At 41.7% G+C, this 16407-nt stretch overlaps 2 protein-coding genes across 5 annotated transcripts; one reads left to right on the top strand and one right to left on the bottom strand.

Moving 5' to 3' along the window:
* Positions 1-552: 552 nt before the first annotated feature.
* Positions 553-12507, top strand: LOC121443742 (regucalcin-like). 4 transcript variants are annotated; one of them, XM_041645540.1, is made up of 7 exons: positions 553-622; positions 2331-2508; positions 4646-4828; positions 7502-7717; positions 9381-9512; positions 10560-10714; positions 11882-12507. In XM_041645540.1, the coding sequence occupies exons 2-7, from the start codon at positions 2346-2348 to the stop codon at positions 11930-11932; spliced, it is 900 nt and encodes a 299-aa protein (XP_041501474.1). In that variant the 5' UTR covers positions 553-622; positions 2331-2345; the 3' UTR covers positions 11933-12507. The 4 variants fall into 4 exon arrangements, with proteins under 4 accessions (XP_041501474.1, XP_041501472.1, XP_041501475.1 ...); XM_041645538.1 differs by lacking the exon at positions 553-622 and adding an exon at positions 818-946; XM_041645539.1 differs by lacking the exon at positions 553-622 and adding an exon at positions 1859-1971.
* Positions 12508-15764: 3257 nt separating this feature from the next.
* LOC121443712 (elongin-B-like) lies at positions 15765-16103 on the bottom strand. Its single transcript, XM_041645517.1, has one exon. It carries the CDS (start codon positions 16101-16103, stop codon positions 15765-15767), a length of 339 nt encoding a protein of 112 aa, XP_041501451.1.
* Positions 16104-16407: the final 304 nt, after the last annotated feature.

Below are 16407 nucleotides of genomic sequence, written 5' to 3'. Positions count from 1 at the left end.
GCCTACCTGAGACTGTTTCAAAAGAAAAGAAAGGTGGGGGGCTGAGTTTTGATGTGGAGTTGGTGATATACAATGAGACTGTCAAACAACAATTTCTTAAGGGCTAGGGGTGTGGATCAGTGGTAGAATACCTGGAGGTAGGTGGTCCTGAGTTTCACCGTAACCCTACAACAAGGAAGGGAAAAGAAATAACATGTATAGCTCTCGGTGGGGACTGGAAAGCTAACTGATGTTTAGGATCATTTATTCCATGTGATTTTTAAACCATATCAAATAAAGTCATTTTTCTTCCCCTTCCAAAAATATTTTTGCAAGAGTTGGCCTGTTGCCACCAAGGTCTTCCCAGCTAGGGAGACAAAGGGCTTTGTTTAACCGCTTTGTTCTTTTCTTTTTAACCTATTTGTGTTTAACCAGATCCCTGTCCCAATCCCTTAGGTATTTTAACAACTTCTTTCTGTTTGTTGAACTAAGAGATTAACTTTAGATAGCTATCCAAACTCCAAAGTTTACGTTTGCTGTGCCCCTGCCGCTTCTCACGCCTGCCCCGGCTGGATTCCGCTGGGTGCTTCCAGTTGCTGTGGGAGACGTGAGGGGAACAGCAGGAGCACCGGGAGCGAGAAAGGTGAGGCCTGCCTGACGAGTTTTTTTCTCCTTCCCAAGGTTCTCTGCGTGACCTTTGAGCTGCCTGCGCTGTCCCACTAGCCTTGCGAATATCCAGGACAGTACAGCATTCGTGGAGAAGGCAAGAAAGCTAGATCCCCAGGCGACCGGGAAGCTAGATTCTCTCACCCTTGTCTTCCCACCCTGCGCAGAGACCAGCCGGAGACCCCATGCCAGGAGAAGGCAGGCTCGGTGGCGGTCAGCTTCCCAGAGCTCTGTCATTGCTGTCACTGCCCCCAACCTCGGGAGGCGCAGCAGTGTCCGAAGAACCCTCCCGTTGGCACAGGTACTCCACCCCCATCCAAGCCGCCAGTCAGAACCTCCCTTCCCCCCAGCCCGGGCAAAAAAAAAATGGGTCATTTGGCAGCACTGCCCCCCCCACACGTTGCTTGCCTGTGGGGTTAAAAATACTATTGCAAAAGTCCCACGTCTGATCTTGCGGCTTATCTAAGATTGATAGCCCTTTGGAGCCTGGGCCAATTTTCAACAGCCAATGAAACATGGCCAATGCTACAGTGCTGGGAGTTAATACTTTGAGACAGAGGTCTGAGCTGTGTTTCTAAAATCATGCAATTTATTGAAGGAAACATTAAACCAAAGCTTGTTCTCCCCCGACCCTTGTATTCACTTGCCCACCCATGCGTGGTAGATCCCTGGGAGAAGCATGATGTTGCTGCAATTTCCATCCGCACTAAGGCCTACTGGGGCAGACTTGCAGAGCCAAGTTTCCTGCTCCTTCAAGGGAGAATTCTTGATAGATGTCTATTTTTCTGATATTTTTTTCTTTTTTTATTTCTCCCAGTTCACTGGTTACAGTCTTTGGCCTAAAATTCAAGCCTAGATTGTTCTTTGCCTGTGGGATTCAAGGCTCCCTACCAACTAGCCTCAAGGAGCCAAGCTTCAACAACAACAACAACAACAACAAAAATACACGAACGAGGGAAAATGCCCTTCACACCTGCGACTGTCTGAATTTGAAAATGGACATGGGCTTTTGGGGGGAGGTAGGGACAGAACTAGATATTAACCCCAAGCCCTAGCCACACACCAAGCCTCTGGCTGGTGACTTAATTCAGTGTATTATCACTGATGAATACATTTCTAAAACTGGCTGCCCCCCAAGGAGATCAATAGCATCCATTGATGAGGGGGGAGTGAGAGCATAAAAAGGTGACCTGCAGACACCCAGAGGAGCCACCAATAAGGGAGCTGCCCGCTCCCTTGGAGGTCAGGGTGCCAGCATAAAAGGCTGAGTTAGTACCACCAAGGTGTGGGTGGCAGAGTGCTTCTTTTCTGAAAAGACCCTCACTGGTAAGTTGACTGAAGATGCCTCATGCCGCGTCCTACTAGCCCTTTCTTCTTTTTCCTTTTCCATGCTGCTTGCCTTTCTCTGATGGGGGGGGGGGCATGCACCCGCCTTTTTGTTCTGATCCAATACTGTCATACCTCAAGGAGATTTCACATTTGGTTCCAGGCTGCCTTAATAAAATTAATTTTATAATAAAACAATTAACAGGTTTTTTGTCTTCCTATTGCATCTAAAAGCTCTATTTACAGTGTACAGAAGTGCTACTGTGCATACCTTAACTACCTGCCGTCTGTCCGTACTGGGTCTTGTGCTGAATTTGCTCCATACAATTGCCTTTCATTTATTCTGTTCCCTTTAATAGGCTTTTCCTGCGACCATGTCTTCCATCAGGATCGAATGTGTTTTACGGGACAACTGCAGGTGTGGGGAGTCTCCAGTATGGGAGGAGGCATCCAACTCTCTGCTGTTTGTAGACATCCCTGCAAAGAAGGTTTGTCGATGGGACTCCCTCAGCAAGCATGTGCAACGAGTGGCCGTGGGTAAGAATGAAAGCCGAGCTCCTTTCCTCACAGTTAGCCATCTTTTCCCAGCTTGGGGGGATATAAGGGGGACATCATTGCCTTGGGTCCTTCTTCTTAAAGCCTGACTAAAGATACTTTGAAATCTTTTGGGTTATCATGGTCTCTGTGCCCACTTGAACCCAATGATGATCATCAATATTTTTCTCATTCTCTTGCATGGAGCACAGCATTCCCACCTTCCTTTGCTTTAGTTTGTGATACTGGAGATGGAACCCTCGACTTCACGCATGCTCAGCAAGTACTCTACCACCAAACTATGCCTCCAGTGCCCTGTTTCTGTTTTAATGCTGAGGTACTATAGTGTCTCTTTCAGTATAGTCATTGCCTTCCGATAACAGTATCCACGGCGAACACTCCATTAGTGGCATAGCAAAAGCTATCTGCTCTGGTTAGGCCAAGACCTCCATTTTTTAAAAAAACCAACAATATAAACAGATGTATCACTTCTTTGTGAAAAAAAAAGAGTTCCTAGGCTTCAAAAGCATCAACCAGTACTGTTTACTCCCAGCACGAATGTGAGATTACTGACAGGATTCCCAAGAGAGCTTTGTGGTTTCAGAGGAGTTTTTAGGGCTTTCTATGTCTCAAGGCAATGGGCCGGGAAGTGCTTATCAAGTAGGCAAACAAGTTTCTGTTTTTGTTATTGGATCCTTGGGAAGAGATAGCAGGATTTTCCTAAGTCAAAGGGAATTTCTGGTTTCTGCTCTTTTCCCATGAATCCAACTGTGAGTTTAAAGCATGTTTCCCTGATGCTGAAGATTGAAACCAGGACACACACACACCACAAGCTGCATTCCCAGACTTTTTGAAAAAATTGATTTTGTGTGTGGGGCATACTGGTTCCACCGCACCCATGTTGACATCAGAGAAGAACTTGCAGGAGTCGGTTCACTCCTTCCACCATATAAAGTCAGAGGACAACTTTTGGAACTCTTTTCTTTACACTATATGAGTTTTGGGGATTGAACTCAGATTGTCAGATTTGGTAGCAAAAAGCCCTTACCTACTGAACCGTTTTCTTTATAAGGCAAGGGCTTGATATATAGCTAAGGTTGATGTGGAACTCACAGGTTCTTGCTTCCACTAGAAGCAGCTTCAAACTTACCCATCAATGTGTTTATAGCTCCAAGCAGAATGCTTCTGCCTCTGCCTTCCCTGGTCCCTCATTCCCAGCATTCCCCAAATTCCTACCCATAATTAGCAAAGTTTCCCAGTCTTGCAAAGGGTCTATGTGTTAGCAGGAGTTTAGAAAGCTAAATTATCAGGAGGCATCTCAGGCTGTAGTTAGATTCCTTGTTAAGAGCATGACCCTCCTTATAGGGTCTTGTATATTCCCAGGGTCCCCAATGGCTTGAGTCACTTCTGAGCAGGGCTTTGAGCTAAGAGCATTTAGCTTTGATGAGGTGCTTGGGAAATGTTTCTAAACAAGCTCAGATAAGTGTATTTCCTGTGATACCCAACATGGTAATCTCTCTCCACTTAAAAAGGTTTCTTTTTAATACAGGGAAGAATATTACAACCAGAAAAGCTAACTATTAATAAAAATATAAGAATATAATAGAGATATAAGGGTTGTATTTCATTGCATATATAATCGTATTATTCTTACCACGCATATTTTCAAAAATATTTGGAAAATGAGAAACAATTTGTAATTAAATATATTAAAAATAAGGACTCTTTCAACATGCTATTAACTAATACGGCCATGTACACCAATAATACTAGTATTCAGAAGGTAGAGGCAAGAGAATACTGAGACTGGGGCTACCCCTCTGCTACATGGTCAGACAACATCTTAGTACCATTAAAATCACTGGACCCACGGGGTGGTGGCTCACGCCTTTAATCCCAGCACTCGGGAGGCAGAAGCAGGTGGATCTCTGTGAGTTTGAGGCCAGCCTGGTCTACAAGAGCTAGTTCCAGGACAGCCAGAGCTAAACAGTGAAACCCTGTCTCGAAAAAGCAAAAACGAAAAAAAAAAAGAAAAAAAATCACTGAACCCCTGCCTAAGAAATGAAATATGACACAGGGACCTCTGTGCTCGACCACCAGACTGCCTACTACCTTCTAGGTATTGTCTTTACCTCTGCAGATGCCCCAGTTAGCTCAGTGGCACTTCGACAGTTGGGAGGCTATGTTGCCACCATTGGAACCAAATTTTGTGCTTTGAACTGGGAAGATCAATCAGTATTTGTCTTAGCCACAGTGGATAAAGATAAGACAAACAATCGATTCAATGATGGGAAGGTGGATCCTGCTGGGAGATACTTTGCTGGTATGATTTCTTTCTTTCTTTTTTTGCCCCTATTTCTTGTGTTTGAATCTTACTCTGTGTGTGTGTGTGTGTGTGTGTGTGTGTGTGTGTGTGTGTTGCTGTGGGATGAAACAAAAAATGTATATATACTAGATAAGTGTTCTACCAAAATAAGTAATACTATATAATGAACATATATATGTATTAAACCTTACCTAGAGTTAGAGAGTGACTTGTAAACATTTTGTTCTTGTTTTCATATGTACTCTATCTGAGCCTTTCTCTCTCCAGAAACATTTAGGGCTGCATGTGTGGGTGTTTTGTGTGTTCCCTAAGGAAAACGACTTTTTTTCTGGGACACAGTCTTACTATGCAACTTTGGCCAGGCTGAAAGTTGCTAAGTAGACCAGGCTGACCTTGAAGTCACAGAACTACACCTGTTTCTGCCTTCTGAGTTTTGGAATTAAAAGTGTGTGCCACCGTGCACACAATTTAGTAAGCAACTTACAAAAGTTTAGTATTGATTCAATAAGTCTGTATTTCTAGTATATTAACTTACTAAATAATGTCCATTATGGAATTTTCCCCTCCAGTGAGGGATCCAGTCTGGAATCATATATTGTACTTACTTGTCTTTTCATCCTCTTAATGAAGCATTTTCTTGACCCTCCTCCCTTCTCTCTTTTTTATGGCATTGTCATTTTTAAAGAATATGATCCCTTAAGTGTCTTTTGGCCATTTGAACTTCTTCTGTTGAGAATTCTCTGTTCAGTTCAGTGCCCCATTTTTAATTGGGTTAATTAGCATTTTAAAGTCTAGTTTCTTGAGTTCTTTTTTTTTTTCCTTGAGTTCTCTATATATTTTGGAGATCAGACCTTTGTCTGTTGCAGGGTTGGTGAAGATCTTCTCCCAGTCAGTAGGTTGCCTTTTTGTCTTAATGACAGTGTCCTTTGCTTTACAGAAGAGAGGACCTATACAATGTATATATATATATATATATATATATATATAGAGAGAGAGAGAGAGGACCTATACACTACATACCTATATAATATATATATACACAATATATATATAGAGAGAGGACCTATACACTACATACCTATATAGAGGACCTATACACTATATACCTATATATAGAGAGAGGACCTATACACTATATACCTATATATAGAGAGAGGATCTATACACTATATACCTATATATAGAGAGGACCTATACACTATATACCTATATAGAGAGAGGACCTATTCACTATATACCTATATAGAGAGAGGACCTATACACTATATACCTATATAGAGAGAGGACCTATACACTATATACCTATATATAGAGAGAGGACCTATACACTATATACCTATATATAGAGAGAGGACCTATACACTATATACCTATATATAGAGAGAGGACCTATACACTATATACCTATATATAGAGAGAGGACCTATACACTATATACCTATATAGAGAGAGGACCTATACACTATATACCTATGTAGAGAGAGGGCCTATACACTATATACCTATATATAGAGAGGACCTATATACTATATACCTATATATAGAGAGAGGACCTATACACTATATACCTATATATATATATAGAGAGAGGACCTATACACTATATACCTATATATATAGAGAGAGAGGACCTATACACTATATACCTATATATATAGAGAGAGGACCTATACACTATATACCTATATATAGAGAGAGGACCTATACACTATATACCTATATATATAGAGAGAGGGGACCTATACACTATATACCTATATATATATATATATAGAGAGAGAGAGAGGGGACCTATACACTATATACCTATCTATATATATATAGAGAGAGAGAGAGGGGACCTATACACTATATACATACATGTATGTGTGTGTATATATGTATAGAGAGGAGGGCCCTATACACTGTCCTCTTGCCGCTCAAGCTTGCTTCTCATATTTGCAATCTGTTTTCCTCTTCTTTCCAATGAAGCATGAATAGTAGCTTCCCAGTTTCTTTGCTCTAATCAGTCTGCTCTGGCCTCTGAGAGCATGTGTCACCCAAGTCCATCTCCCTGAATACTGAACACCGACTTAAGGGAATGAAGTACTTGAGACATTTGTCTTTATTTGACTTTGTGTTTCAGCAATTTGATCCCAGTGTGTGGGGGTCTAGGAGTCCACAAATCTCTTTTAAGGGGTTACATATCTCAGGCTGTCCCCAATCTTCTCATCGTCCTTCTTCGGCTTCCAGAGTGCTGGGATTACAGGGGAGGGGCCACCACACTTAGCGTCTACCATGCATTTTGTTCAGGTTTTATGCTTGTGCTCAGTAGGAGAAAATGAGGTTAGTTCATGTTTATCCCTTCTTATTTGAAACCATATCTCTAAATTGCTAAATAGTGGGTGTGTACACTTGTGTATATGTGTATGTGTGTGGATGTTTGAGAGAGAGGGGGGGGGGGGGAGAGAGAGAAAGAGAGAGAGAGAGAGAGAGAGAGAGAGAGAGAGAGAGTTTGAGGAAGGGGGTTGTTATATAGCCCAGCTGGACCTCAAAGTCACCAACTGTTTCAAATTCACCCTCGTGTCTCCTAATCTAAAGTGTTGGTATCATGATCCATAATGAGGGAAGATGGGGGTTGTACAGGATGAACATCTACAGGACTGAGCTAATGTTCTTTGTGTCCCAAAGGCACCATGGCTGAGGAAACAGCCCCAGCAGTACTTGAGCGGCACCAAGGGTCCTTGTACTCCCTCTTTCCCGATCACAACGTTAAGAAATACTTTGACCAAGTAGACATCTCCAATGGTTTGGATTGGTCCCTGGACCATAAAATTTTCTACTATATTGACAGCCTGTCCTACGCTGTGGATGCCTTTGACTATGACCTGCATACAGGACAAATCTGTAAGAACATCTTTATTAGTTTTTATAATACCACTCATATCATTTTTATATCTTAATGATCAGTAAGGGATCTCTCCCACAGTCCATGTGAAAAAGTATTTCTTTGTCAACTACAGAACTTTGAAATTAAAGATGACTCAGACTTGACTGAGCTGCCAGTCAAGCTGTGGTCCCCAGCACAGCTGAACTCTGCTATTTGGGACTAGGGCTATAGCTGGCCTACTGAAACTAGGCCTGAACTTTTGCTTTCCATCTCCTCCCTGGAGAATGAATCTTAACCTATCAGATAGCACCTAAAGGCACATAATATACAACAGAGTGCAAGAAAAGAGGGAAAACTCTGACCATTTGGGTGCCCGATTCTTAGTTGATCTTTAGTTAATCGTAGGCAAATGAACAATCTTTGAAACAGAAAAATAACAGAAAAGTGCTTCCAGGTTGGTTCAGTTCCATCAATGTTCTGTAAAATGAGCCATCACTGGGAACTTCTAGGGAAAAAATTATTTAGAAGAATTTAAAACGGAGACCTTGAAACTGTTTAATGAAAGTGCCAGACAGGAAGAGCAAAACCAATCATAAAAATGACTTGAAAAAAGTCACAAGGCTTTATGTAGATTTAATCAAGGGCAAACTCTTCCAGGGCTTTTCTTTGAAGTGTGTAGTGTTCTTTTTATGACTATTCTTACCCAATTTCCTTACACATGGATTTAACATTTTTCCATTATACCTCAATGTGATTGCTGGAATGACCTGAATTTTGTAGCTGGCTATTCTTCTGTATTGTTTTTTTTGAGGTGCTGGAGAGCAAACTCATTTCTTTGTGTGTGCTAAGGTACCATTCCAGCCCTCCTCTACCTTTCACTGTCCATTGTTTATTTACTCTGGATCTCCTTTAAGCAGCCTGAGGATTTTAGAATGCCCTTTTTAATAAGTAAGCTCTTTAAATATTGTTTCTTGATTTTGTAGCAAGTAAGAAAAATAATGAGTGCCCCCCCCAGGGTTTGTACATGCATTGTTCATATGGTACCATTAAGCTGCCATATAGATCTTCAGCTTAGTAAAAGCACGAGTGTTGGTCACTAAGACAGTGACGTAAGCACAGACTGAAGAACGTCCGAGATAGACTTGCAAAGCTTAGTTTCGGTCAGCCTCAGAGAGCTACCTATAGATACTTTACTAAGAATTTGGAAATGACTGCTCCTATAAGACTAATCCTAGTGCTCACAAGTCTGAGGCAGGAAGATTATTTTAAGACTCTAAAGACAGATTGGGCTATACAACGAATTCTGGGTCAGCCTTGGATATAAAATGAGAAATTGTATCTAAATAAATAGATAACGCAGCTTTATTGAGCTTAGTGGTAGAGCATTTGTCTACCATACACGAGGCTCTGAGTTCTATCTCCAGAAGTGAAAAAAAAAAAGAAAACCAACTTTTCTTTTCCTCTGAAGTCTTAGAAAGCTTAGAAAGCTTTATATATCTATAAAGACAAAAAGGCGTGAATCTATCCCAATCATGTAGTAAAAATCCTCTGTTCACATGCCAGCCACTAGACAAGCGTAAGTGACCAATGTTTATAAGCAGCTTGAGAGGGCACTGTCTACTCGTTAGCATTGGGTGACCCATTGTTTTGTCGTGTTTTGGTTTTGGTTTTCAACTGCAGCCAACCGCAGAAGTGTTTACAAGATGGAGAAAGATGAACAAATCCCGGATGGAATGTGCATTGATGCTGAGGGAAAGCTTTGGGTGGCCTGTTACAATGGAGGAAGAGTGATTCGTCTAGATCCTGAGACAGGTAGGCTGCAGACGAAATGGAACCCTACCCAGTCCAGAAAACTAGAGAGCATTACTAATACAGTTAGAGTTATCTTAGTGGTCTTAACTGGGCAATTTGGGAAATGAAGGCAAAATACAAGAATTTCTATGGAAGTAAGTCTCTCTGCCAAAAGTTAATTGTCAGAGAAGGTAAGTTAAATACATGGATGGGAGCCAGGTAATATGGTAGCTTATATATAAACCTAGAAATCAGGAGATTAAACCAAGGGGATGGTGAGTTTGAGTCAGTCAATACATATACAGAAGGACTTCCCACATCATTTCCTCTTTTCTGTCTAAATAAAAAGGAAGGTTTAGTTAAAAATTACATGTAACAAAACAGGTGTCTAGCAAGAATTACAGTTACAATATTTATATCTACTTTATATTTTATCATAACTAAGGGAAACTATAATTATAACTATCTATTGTTTAACTCCATCAAAGACTTCAGAAGTATATAATATTACCTAAGAAAACAGAAAGTGCATTTTAAGGAACTTCCAAAACTCTAGAATTGACAGAGACATCTCACTGCCTAGACAGTCACCCAGAGTTCTTCAGTACCATTGGCATACCAATCTTCACCCTACAGGCCCATAGTATCCAGTAGACTTTTCCAAGAAATGTCCTACTTTGTCTCTTTTGATTGATTTTAGTTTGAAGTCTATTTTGTTGGATATTAGGATAGAAGCTGCCATTTCTTATGCTGAGTCAGAAAGCCTTCTCTTAAAAGAGTTGCGGAGCTCCTGCTCACTGCCAGCATGCACAGCCCATTGGGGGGGGGAGTGCTGAGCCATGCTTTCTTTTGTGTCTAGAATTCCTTTCCAAGCTTCCTCAGGTTTTAAGTTGATGTAGTCAGCACATGTTGGTACGCCATTGTGATGTGCACTAGCCCCTTCCAAGGGATGAATTCTGAGCCCCACAGTCTCTTAGACCATCCCTATCCTTCAGAAAAGCTCCAGAAGCATTGTGTATGTTGCAAATTTTTAGACCTAAATTTCAAATAAAGTATTTGTTGACCTAGGAAAACGACTCCAAACTGTAAAGTTGCCTGTTGATAAAACAACATCATGCTGCTTTGGAAGAAAGGATTACTCTGAAATGTATGTGACCTGTGCCAGGGATGGGATGGATGCTGAAGGCCTTCTGAGGCAGCCAGATGCTGGTGGCATTTTCAAGGTGATGTGGCCTTTTGGGGGGCGTGGAGGGTATTCTGTTAAATAATTGATCAGTGCTTCTGCATACTTCCCAAAAACCACGTGATTGGCATGTTAATCTAGACTATAAGTTATGTAAAGTTCAGAATGATGTGTCTGACCTACTTTCAATAGTGTTTGTAAGATCATCTGATTGTTCTGATGTCATAAAAAGATGTGCAGGTTTTTAACAATTTTTGTGACAGCAAACACTGATTTAAAAAATCTTACATGAGTCAGGCAGTGGTGGCGCACGCCTTTAATCCCAGCACTCGGGAGGCAGAAGTAGCCAGATCTCTGTGAGTTTGAGACCAGCCTAGTCTACACAGAGAGAGTTCCAGGACAGCCTGGGCTACACAGAGAAACCCTGTCTTGAAAAACCGAAACAAACAAACAAATAAAAACCTACCTTTCTTGACAGGTGAGAAAATAATAGAACTAAATTGCTCTATATCAGTGTGCATGCTCGCTCATTGAACTGGAATGTATGTGAATGACTGGTTGAACCATGTAATACCTAACTCTTTTTCATGATAAAAAATAAAATGGGGGGGGGGCTGGAGAGATGGCTCAGTAGTTAAGAGTACTGACTGTTCTCTCAGAGGACCCAGGTTCAATTCCCAGCACCCACATGGCAGCTCCTAACTGTAACTCAAGTTCAGGGGATCTGACACCCTCACACCAATGCACATAGAGTTAAATAAATTTTTTAAAAAAATAAAATAAAATGGGGTTATTAAAAGTAGCTACACATGTTATTATTTTTATTTATTTATTATATATAGTGTTCTGCCTACATGTATGCCTGCAGGCCAGAAGAGGGCAATATATATATATATATATATATATATATATATATATATATATATCAACCATGTGGTTGCTGGGAATTGAACTCAGGTCGTCTAGAAGAGCAGTCAGTGCTCTTAACCCCTGAGCCATGTCTCCAGCCCCTAGACATATTATCTCAATTTGCTTGGTGTTTGTTTGTTTGTGACAAGATCTCACTCCATAGCCCAGGCTGGCTATGTAGTCTTCCTGCCTCAACTGCCCAAGTACTGAGGTTCCAAGTCTGAGCCACCATGCCTGGATCTGTAACAATGGTTTGAAGACTATAATTTACCAGTTTCATTCTTTTTTTTCCCAACAGATTACTGGTCTTGGGGTCAAAGGAATCGCCCCATATTCCTATGCAGGGTAAACTGCAGCTCTTCCTTGCTGTCAGAAGAAAATGCTTTGAAGACAACTGGAGAACTAAGGGACTTAAACCAATGAAATTTCAATCTTTTTTTTAATGAGACAATGATATAGCAGGGCTAGGCTTTAATTTATAGTTTTGCCTGGGTGCTGGGGAATAAACCCAGTGTGTGACATATTAACTAACAGTGAATTACATTCCTTGTTTTTCTAAAAGTAGAGCATTTTTCACAGAGAATAAGTGGCTTTAATAGCACATTCTAGGCCTTCTATTAAAAACAATCCTATAGAAACGCAAAAAGTTGTTCAACTATCAATCAGCCTGATGACTGCAAATTGCTCTTGGGTTGAAATGGGACTATGTCCATTTTTTTCCTGCATTCTATACTTGCTGGATCCAAAGCTTCAAAAAATTAATGCATAGAAACTTGGTGATTTATAATGATTTTGGGATACTTCCTGTGTGTTATTTTTACAAACTAAGATACTGTCACAGGATATGATACAAACACCGTGTCACAATCTGTGGTTCTAACTGCCACCTACTGGATATAAAAAAAAATACATCACATGGCAAAGAATTTACGTTACTTTTTTACATTTATTCATCCGTGTGTGTGTGTGTGTGTGTGTGTGTGTGTGTGCGCGCGCGCACGCATGTGCAAATCCTATTTCAAGGACTTGATCTCAGATGGTACCTTTATTGACGGACATCTCACTGAGTGTCGCTGCTGCTTCCTCTTCCTCCTCTTCCTTTTTAAATATTTATTTATATATTTTATGGATGTGACTGTGCTATTTGCATGTATGCCTGCATAACAGAAAAGGGCATCAGACAGAAGAGACCATTAGATATCATTTGAGAGCTAATGTCATTGCTGGGAATTGAACCTGGGTCCTCTGGAAGAACATCCAGTGCTCTTAACTGCTGAGTAATTTCTCCAGCCCTCTTCCACTTTCTTTTGTGAAATGTGGTCTCTTTCATGTAGTTCATGCTGATTTTGAGCTTTCTGTGTAGGTGAGGGTGGCCTTGAACTCCTCAGCCTCCTGCCTCCATTTCCCAGATGCTAGGATTAGAGATGTGCGTGTGCCACCATGCCGAGTTTGGAAAGAATATTTTGTGGCGGGTGGGGGTGGTGGTGAAGAAGGACGCTTAAAAGAAATCCCACACTAGCTCAGAATTGAGAAATAGACAGTTATTTATTTAGGGGTAGACTCACAAATCAGAATCCTCTGCTGGAGCGGAGATTGGCATATATAGTATAAGAGGCCACGCCCAAGTGGGCAGGTAACTACTGGCTGTAGGACTTCCTACGGGGGGGGGGGGGCGGTTCGAGACAGGGTTTCTCTGTAGCTTTGGAGCCTGTCCTGGAACTCACTCTGTAGACCAGGCTTGTCTCGAACTCACAGAGATCCACCTGCCTCTGCTTCCCGGGTGCTGGGATTAAAGAAATGTGCCACCACTACCTGGAAGAAAGAATTTTTTAAAAGTAATATTGTTGAGCTATAATTAGCTTGATCATATTTAAAGTGTATAAAATTATCATATATTCATATATGTGTCATATATATTCATATCAACCACATAAAAAGCAGTGAATCTCTTCACTACCCCCAAAAGTTTCCTTGTGTTCCACTGTCATCTTTTCTTTCTGCCCTTCAACATGCTTTTACCCTATCCTCAGATCACTGATCTTCTTTCTGTCCCTTTAAATTGACCTTAAAATTGGGTAGTGCCAGCCTGGGGTTATAGCTCAGCGCTAAAGGCTTGTTCACCATGTATAAGGCTCTGGGTTCAGTCTTTAGTAACACACACACATACCACACACACACACTTATATATACATGCACACATATACACACACTACTAGATAGTGTGATCTCTCCAAATTTATTCTATTTTGTTTAAGTTTGTTTTGTTTTTGTTTTTAGACAAAATATCACTGTCACTCAAACAGGCCTTGAACTCATGATAGTCCTGTCTCAGCCTCAAAAGTAATGGGATTACAGATATGAGCCACCACCACCAGCTCTCAACTTCAAAATTGTGTTATTTTGGGGGCTGGAGAGATGGCTCAGTGGTTAAGAGCATTGCCTGCTCTTCCAAAGGTTCTGAGTTCAATTCCCAGCAACCACATGGTGGCTCACAACCATCTGTAATGAGGTCTGGTGCCCTCTTCTGGTCTGCAGACATACACACAGACAGAATATTGTAAACATAATAAATAAATAAATATTTAAAAAATTGTGTTATTTTTATTTTTTTAAAGATTTATTTTTTTTTTTTTTGATTTTTCGAGACAGGGTTTCTCCGTAGCTTTTGGTTCCTGTCCTGGAACTAGCTCTTGTAGACCAGGCTGGCCTCAAACTCACAGAGATCCGCCTGCTTCTGCCTCCCGAGTGCTGGGATTAAAGGCGTGCGCCACCACCGCCCGGCTTAAAGATTTATTTATTAATAATTATGTATACAGTGTTTTACCTACATGTATGCTGCAGGCCAGAAGAGGGCACCAGATCTCATTGCAGATAGTTATGAGCCACCGTGTGGTTGCTGGGAATTGAACTCAGGACCTCCAGAAGAGCGATTAGTGCTCTTAACCTCTGAGCCATCTCTCCAGCCCCTCAAAATTGTTTTAGTTGTGTTAGTTTGACCTTCAATAATATTTAATTTTACTCATATTTGGGTTCTGGGGATTAAATTTAGACACATGTTAAACATGCTCTAGCCCATTTCTAAATTCTTAAATCACCTTGAATAAATGTGCTCCAATGTGAACTGGAATTTCTTTAAAAGTTGTTGAATAAGTTGAGAGAATTGGCTCCTGCGCTAGGAACTTTTTGTTGCTGTGACAAAATACCTTACAAGAAACAACTTAGCATTTCCTTAAGCTCAGAGTTTGCAAGTACAATTCGGGCTATCCTTAGTGTAGCATCAGAGTCTGGGTTAGAGTTAGGTATCAGGTCTTGTTCAGAGTCTGTGCCAGTGTTCTGACTCGGGTTAGAGCAGGGTCATGGTTAAAGATTAAATTTGGCATCATTTAGGTCAGGGGTTAGAGCCAGCCAGTGTCATGATGAGGTGGTGTTTGGAATGCAGGTCATTGTTACGTTCAGGCTGAGAGTTTAGAGTCAGATTTAGAGTGGGTTTCAAGGCTATGGTTAGTGAGAAGGGCAGGTCAGGCTCATGGTCAAGACCAGGATCATGTATTGATTGAGGTCAGCATTCAAATATTGATTTTAGAGTCAGGGTCAGAGTTAGGTATGGATAAGACAACAGTTGACATTAATTTATTAGCTGGTAGTTGCGGTTGATATTGGGGAAGTGTGTCTTAGGGACTTAAGACATTTTATTTACAAAAGACTTCTGAGCAGTCTGCATTGGGCCCTGTGAACTTCTCAGAGGTGTTCTCTCATGAAAAGCCTCTGGGGCCTTCTGGTGCTCTTCCTGCCCCCGCCAGTCAGTACTGTTAGCTACTTGCACATGGGAGGCATAGGCTAGGCTTTGGACGGCCTTGCGGACTCTAATCCTTCCTGAAAGGTTTTTGTCTAGCCTCTTGGATATATCCAGTCTTTTTTTTTTCTTTTTGACAGCCAAATCTTTATTTTATTTTATTTTATTTTTGGTTTTTCGAGACAGGATTTCTCTGTGGTTTTGGAGCCTGTCCTGGAACTAGCTCTGTAGACCAGGCTGGCCTAGAACTCACAGAGATCCACCTGCCTCTGCCTCCTGAGTGCTGGGATTAAAGGCATGCGCCACCGCTGCCCAGCAGCCAAATCTTTATTAAGGGAATGGGTCTCTGGGGGTGGGGGTGGGCCTGGGGCCCTCACTACACAGCTTGTTAATCGTCACTGTCTCCAGAATCCTGTGGCTTCATCGCATATGGACGCTCTGGAGGGCTGGAGAAGGGCTCAGTGTGCAGGGCTTCGAAGTCATCCTCTCGGAAGGCCAGGCCCACTGTGGCTGGGGCCTGTGGCCCTGCTGTCAGCCTAGTGAAGCCACACTCCCCCACAGTTTTCCCATCATCAAGGAGCTGGTCGTCCTTGTACAGCCGCTGCTCATCTGGTGGCCGCTTAAGGATCCTCTCAACGATGCGCTTCAGCTCGAATACGGTACTCGACTCCTTGGTATCCGTGAAGATGGTGGTCTTGTGGTGCCGGATTATGAGAAACACGTCCATCCCGGAGGCTGCTTCTGGCTCCACGCGCTGGCACAGCCACGCTCAGTCCCAAGATCCTCTACCACAGTCTGAATAGGGCGATCCTGCCTCCAGGAATCCTCAGAATGAGACTCTCCAGTCTTTTTTCTTATTGATTTATTACTCTTTGACAATTTCATACATGTATATAATAGACTTTGGCCATTTTTCAGTCCCATTGCCACCTCTCATCTCTCTCCTACTCCCAATGTAGCCTTTTTCCAAACAAGTCTCCCTCCCATTTTCTTTACTTTAAAAATTATTTCCTTTACTTTTGTGATTATAA

The sequence above is a fragment of the Microtus oregoni genome, unplaced genomic scaffold (genome assembly GCF_018167655.1).
Source record: "Microtus oregoni isolate MIOR12 unplaced genomic scaffold, Mior012 000112F_ref0000385, whole genome shotgun sequence".
NCBI classification, from domain to species: Eukaryota; Metazoa; Chordata; class Mammalia; order Rodentia; family Cricetidae; genus Microtus; species Microtus oregoni.
This window is presented reverse-complemented; position numbering and strand designations above follow the sequence as displayed.

Bases quoted from the DNA above. Each gene is read 5' to 3' on its own strand.
- LOC121443742 (XM_041645540.1), top strand. From the start codon at position 2,346: ATGTCTTCCATCAGGATCGAATGTGTTTTACGGGACAACTGCAGGTGT. The intron at 9,513-10,559 runs GTAGGCTGCAGA...TTGTTGACCTAG, and splicing joins TCGTCTAGATCCTGAGACAG to GAAAACGACTCCAAACTGTA. The intron at 10,715-11,881 runs GTGATGTGGCCT...TTTTCCCAACAG, and splicing joins ATGCTGGTGGCATTTTCAAG to ATTACTGGTCTTGGGGTCAA.
- LOC121443712 (XM_041645517.1), bottom strand. From the start codon at position 16,103: ATGGACGTGTTTCTCATAATCCGGCACCACAAGACCACCATCTTCACG.